Source organism: Ahaetulla prasina, chromosome 1, assembly GCF_028640845.1.
Source record: "Ahaetulla prasina isolate Xishuangbanna chromosome 1, ASM2864084v1, whole genome shotgun sequence".
NCBI lineage: Eukaryota > Metazoa > Chordata > Lepidosauria > Squamata > Colubridae > Ahaetulla > Ahaetulla prasina.
This window is the reverse complement of record NC_080539.1, coordinates 150,615,853-150,621,735: the sequence shown is the minus strand read 5'-3', so window position 1 is coordinate 150,621,735 and position 5,883 is coordinate 150,615,853. Positions and strand designations below refer to the sequence as shown.

The 5,883-nt window shown below is 43.4% G+C and overlaps 1 protein-coding gene across 1 annotated transcript; it reads left to right on the top strand.

Moving 5' to 3' along the window:
- Positions 1 to 1,248: 1,248 nt before the first annotated feature.
- Positions 1,249 to 3,664, top strand: LOC131195764 (axonemal dynein light intermediate polypeptide 1-like). Its single transcript, XM_058178000.1, has 3 exons — positions 1,249 to 1,486; positions 1,570 to 1,757; positions 3,611 to 3,664. The coding sequence occupies exons 1-3, from the start codon at positions 1,249 to 1,251 to the stop codon at positions 3,662 to 3,664; spliced, it is 480 nt and encodes a 159-aa protein (XP_058033983.1).
- Positions 3,665 to 5,883: the final 2,219 nt, after the last annotated feature.

Here is a 5,883-nt window from a genome sequence, read left to right as displayed (position 1 = left end):
GGGCTACAGCTCAAATTTCTTCCGTCTTACAACATTGATAAAATGAGGCACAGATTTTCACAGGGAGGGAGAGACACAGAGGGCCCCATTCACGAGGGTCTGGGAGTGTCTTTATGTCAAGCGAGCCAGGCCAAAGGGGTCATAGGAAAGGCACAGATGCACTCAGAAAAATACACTGCTATTGTATAAAGCAAAGTACCATATGACCAGGCTCAAATTTCACTCCCAGGTTCTAAAGGATGCCTCCCAACTGTATTGATCAAGTGAATCAAACAGGCACAACTTCAGGCCTACTATACAGTATTGTGACTCTTCTTCTTCTCCTTCTCCTTCTCCTCTTCCTCCCTTACATTCTAACTGAAGAGGAAGTCCCATTCTTTTTTTAACAACTCCCACAATTCACTAATTGTGCTAGAAGGAGTCAGAGGCTCAGATACCTTGAAAGTGCAGGTTGCGTAAGTGTGCTGTAAATCCTTTTTTGACTTTTTTCCATTAGGAGAATTTATAAAATGATACTGCATCATCCTCCTGTCATTTCCTGTGCCTTCTACGTTGTAATCAGGGCTGCTCCCAAGATGACAATGTTCTTTCATGTCTCCATGTTATTTTGTTATGTGGGCGCATAGCGTTTCTCCAGGGTAGATGGGATGGCACATCTAGGGATTTCACATGATGTAATTTGAAGCCCTTTGGAGAACAGGCTGGGCCCCAAGGTAATAAAATTGGCATTGGATTAAAGTTTGAACTCCCATTTACCCTAATGACTTAATGTCACAAAGAAACCTGCCATGCATTTTTGAAAAATGTGATTCTTTGCTTTCTAGAAATGGAAAACAAATTCTGGAAAGCCTCAAGAACTCTGATGACATCATGATGACCCAGGATTTCTTCCGGAGGTCATCTGTGGCACACTTCTTGACCTGCTCTTATGTATGCTGCTAATGGGTTTTCCCTGGCATCTGAGTAGGCTGGCAGCTCACATGAGATCAGGTGCACAATTATAATTAGCTGCAAAATAAAAGATATATTTGTTATATGGGTCATTAATAAACCGCCAAAAAAGATATCATTTTTATTGCTCTGGGTCATTGAAGTTCAAAAGTACCAGATACAAAAATAAATTACCAATACTTGGATTGAAAAAAAAGCACACACAGCATCATCAAAATCATAGCCCCTAAATCAGTGTCAGAGCTGCCATCGTATGCTCAAGCTTCGCATTCGCTAGCTGACAGCCTGCCATGAACTATGGGGTGGGGAGGGACTGAGGTGGGCGGGTTGCTCACCTGCGTTTCTCACCCACCCCCCCAATATAGTGAATGGACGGAGGAGAACCAGCTGTGGGTGCAGCAGGTCTCCAGCACGCCCAGCACGCGCATGGACGTGGTCCACCTGCAGGAGCAGCTGGACCTTAAGCTGCAGCAGCGCCAGGCGCGCGAGACCGGCATCTGCCCCGTGTGGGGCGAGGGCTACTCTCAGTGCTTCGGTGAGCGCCCGGGGGGAGGTGGAGGGGAAAGACCGGGGGACGAGCGCCTGCCGACAAACCCTGAGTTATCCCACCCTTCGCAGACGAGCTAATCCGGCAGGTGACCATCAACTGCGCCGAGCGCGGGCTGCTCCTGCTGCGCGTGCGGGACGAGATCCGGATGACCATCGCGGCGTACCAGACGCTCTACGAGAGCAGTGTGGCCTTCGGCATGAGGAAGGCCTTGCAGGCAGAGCAGGGCAAATCCGACATGGAAAGAAAATACAGACAAGTTTGTATTTGGAGCCTTAAAATAATGGAGCTTACCTTCCTTTAGTCAAAGTCCAGACAGACCCTTAGCAGGGCTACAGCTCAAATTTCACTCCCAGGTTCTAAAGGATGCCTCCCAACTGTATTGATCAAGTGAATCAAACAGGCACAACTTCAGGCCTACTATACAGTATTGTGACTCTTCTTCTTCTCCTTCTTCCTCCTCCTCTTCCTCCCTTACATTCTAACTGAAGAGGAAGTCCCATTCTTTTTTTTTCTTGCACAAGAAAATATTATATATTCTTGCAGAAAGGAATTCATCTCACTGCTTCTATTTATTCCCCTCCTCTGTTGGAGGAGGATGAAGATTTATACTTTCTAGCTGAGACTGAAGCGGTTTAATTCATGCATTTCATTTTTATTCCGACTTCTGCTTGCATGGGAAGCATTCATGAATTCCAGATAAGATTGAATTGGTAGAATTGATCAACAGCTGCCCACAAATCTACTAATGATGTAACTCACCACTCAGAGAAAGAGAACATATTTACAAAATATCTGCTCAGAAGTTATCCCTGTAAACCAAGGTGCAGTCTGGTCTCCTCCAGTGTTTTCTTTTTTTTTTCTTTTTTTTTAACAACTCCCACAATTCACTAATTGTGCTAGAAGGAGTCAGAGGCTCAGATACCTTGAAAGTGCAGGTTGCGTAAGTGTGCTGTAAATCCTTTTTTGACTTTTTTCCATTAGGAGAATTTATAAAATGATACTGCATCATCCTCCTGTCATTTCCTGTGCCTTCTACGTTGTAATCAGGGCTGCTCCCAAGATGACAATGTTCTTTCATGTCTCCATGTTATTTTGTTATGTGGGCGCATAGCGTTTCTCCAGGGTAGATGGGATGGCACATCTAGGGATTTCACATGATGTAATTTGAAGCCCTTTGGAGAACAGGCTGGGCCCCAAGGTAATAAAATTGGCATTGGATTAAAGTTTGAACTCCCATTTACCCTAATGACTTAATGTCACAAAGAAACCTGCCATGCATTTTTGAAAAATGTGATTCTTTGCTTTCTAGAAATGGAAAACAAATTCTGGAAAGCCTCAAGAACTCTGATGACATCATGATGACCCAGGATTTCTTCCGGAGGTCATCTGTGGCACACTTCTTGACCTGCTCTTATGTATGCTGCTAATGGGTTTTCCCTGGCATCTGAGTAGGCTGGCAGCTCACATGAGATCAGGTGCACAATTATAATTAGCTGCAAAATAAAAGATATATTTGTTATATGGGTCATTAATAAACCGCCAAAAAAGATATCATTTTTATTGCTCTGGGTCATTGAAGTTCAAAAGTACCAGATACAAAAATAAATTACCAATACTTGGATTGAAAAAAAAGCACACACAGCATCATCAAAATCATAGCCCCTAAATCAGTGTCAGAGCTGCCATCGTATGCTCAAGCTTCGCATTCGCTAGCTGACAGCCTGCCATGAACTATGGGGTAGGGGGAGGGAGCCAGACAGGAGGGGGGAAGGCTACCAACTCATCCTACCTTCCAGAGACACCATCTCAAGGACAAAGTCTGGGAATGGAACTCAACGGCTCACCAACCAGTCCATCACTGAAGAGACTGTTCCCAAAACAATTTATTCGAACATAATTAAACAATAATGGGAGGAGATGAACTGAATGGGGAAAGTTAACAGGGAAATTTTGGCGTGCAAACTTCAGTTCTGGCTTTGCTATGCTGCAATCCACTTGGCTTTTATTAAAAGTATACCTTTCACTATAAATGGAATCAAGGTCTTTCTTGGCTGAAGGACCAAATTGGGGCAGGTCTGACAATCATGACAAATTTCAATTTGTTCATAGAGAAATTCCTGGAATCCAGTGATGATGCCAGGTTGCCAGTTTGGTCTCAAGTGAGATTAAAGGTGCTGGTTGCCACCTAAAAACCCCTACATGATTTAGTGTCCACCTATTTGCCATTGCCATCACTGACGATACTCAGCTGTATATCTCCACCCCTAACCACCCCAACGAGGCTGTTGAAGTGATGTCCCAGTGCCTGGAGGCCATACGGGTCTGGATGGGGAGAAACAGACTCAGACTCAATCCCACCAAGACTGAGTGGCTGTGGATGCCAGCGGCCCGGTACAGTCAGCTAATTCCATCACTGACCGTCGGGGGCGAGTTGTTGGCCCCCACGGAAAGGGCTCGCAATCTGGCCGTCCTCCTGGATGCACAGCTGTCTTTAGAAGAACATATGACGGCCATTGCCAGGGAAGCTTTTTATCAGGTTCGCCTGATACGCCAGTTGCGCCCCTTTCTGGATCGGGCGTCCTTATGCACAGTCACTCATGCCCTTTTTACATCCTGCCTGGCCTACTGCAACGCTCTCTACATGGGGCTCCCCTTGAAGGGTACCCGGAGGCTTCAACTGGTCCAGAATGCAGCTGCGTGGGTGATAGAGGGAGCACCTCGTGGCTCCCGTGTGACACCTCTCCTGCGCAGTCTGCACTGGCTCCCAGTGATCTTCCGGGTCCAATTCAAGGTGCTTGTTATCACCTTCAAAGTGCTCCATGGCTTAGGACCGGGGTATTTACGGGACCGCCTACTGCCACCAGTAGCCTCACACCGACCAGTGCGCTCTCACAGAGAGGGCCTCCTCCGGATACCATCAGCCAAACAATGTCGGCTGGTTACCTCCAGGGGGAGGGCCTTCTCTGTGGGGGCTCCCGCCCTCTGGAACGAGCTGCCTCCGGGGCTTCGTCAACTCCCCAACCTCCGGACCTTCCGCCGCGAGCTGAAGATGCTGTTGTTTTGACGTGCAGGACTAGCTTGAACATAGTTTTAAACCAGGGTTTTAAATTAGGGGTTTTAAACAGGGCTTTAATTGTATTTAAAATTTTTAGGCCATTATTGAATCAGTTTTTTATATAGTTTTTTAACTTGTATTATATGTATTTGTCTTTTATTGGCTGTAAACCGCCCTGAGTTTAATAATAATATATAATAATAATATAAATTATAATATAAATAATATAAATTATTATTTATAATAATAATAATAATAATAATAATAATAATAATAATAATAATAATAATAATAATATTAATAATAATAATAATAATAATAATAATAATAATAATAATAATAATAATAGCATCTGTCCAGCCAGTTCAATCTAGCAAGGTTGGCACATTCCGGGCTCCATTGATTAAACAGTGCCATTTATTGGGACCCCAAAGTATGCCTTCTCTGCAACTGTGGTTGTCTGTTTGAATGAGTCTCTTCCTGAAATTTATTGTTCCCACCCTACTGCTATACCCTACTGCAGGGGTGGCCAACTATGGCCCCTTTATAATCTTTGGACTTCAACTCTCAGAATTCTTGAGCTGGCTGGCTCAGGAATTCTGGGAATTGAAGTCCACAGGTCATAAAGGGGCCATAGTTGCCCACCCCTACCCTACTGGCTTCTCTCCCAGGCTTTTGGCATGGATGAGTGACATCCCTTTCTTTCTTTCTTTCTTTTTTCTTTCTTCAGGTTGGATTCTTCATTGTACTGTCTTGTGCTGGTTTTTACTGGCTTTCTTGTTGTTTGTATTGATTTCTATTCTTATGTTTATAATAATTGTAAACTGCTCAGAGTTACTGGAAATCAAACAGCACATATATCTTATAAATTATTATGTGAAGTTAACTTGCTCAGTGATCACATGTCTATTTTCCTCCTTATTTATTGTGATGATTTTATTGTATTAATGTTTTGGGAATTTTGCATGCTGATTGTTTTTACAAACAAAATATATTAGAAGCTCTGCATAGATTTTTACATGTTTACATAATTTTATATTTATAATGAATTTTAATCTGGATGGCCCCTTCTGCCAGTGCTCTCATATCACAACTAAGAAAAATGCATTGCAATTAAGTCTGGATGTAAACAGTTATACGAGTATCTCTGTATCTTTGGATACATTGCTGTCAAACTAGGTATGAACTCCTCTCTGAAATTCTATAATGCACTAGCAGCTCTTCAGAATTACTGTGGGTAATACTATCAGGTTCCAAATGTAATGTAGCCATGGTAATATCACAATCTTGATCAAAATGATCAGAGCAGTAAATTTGTTGAAACAGC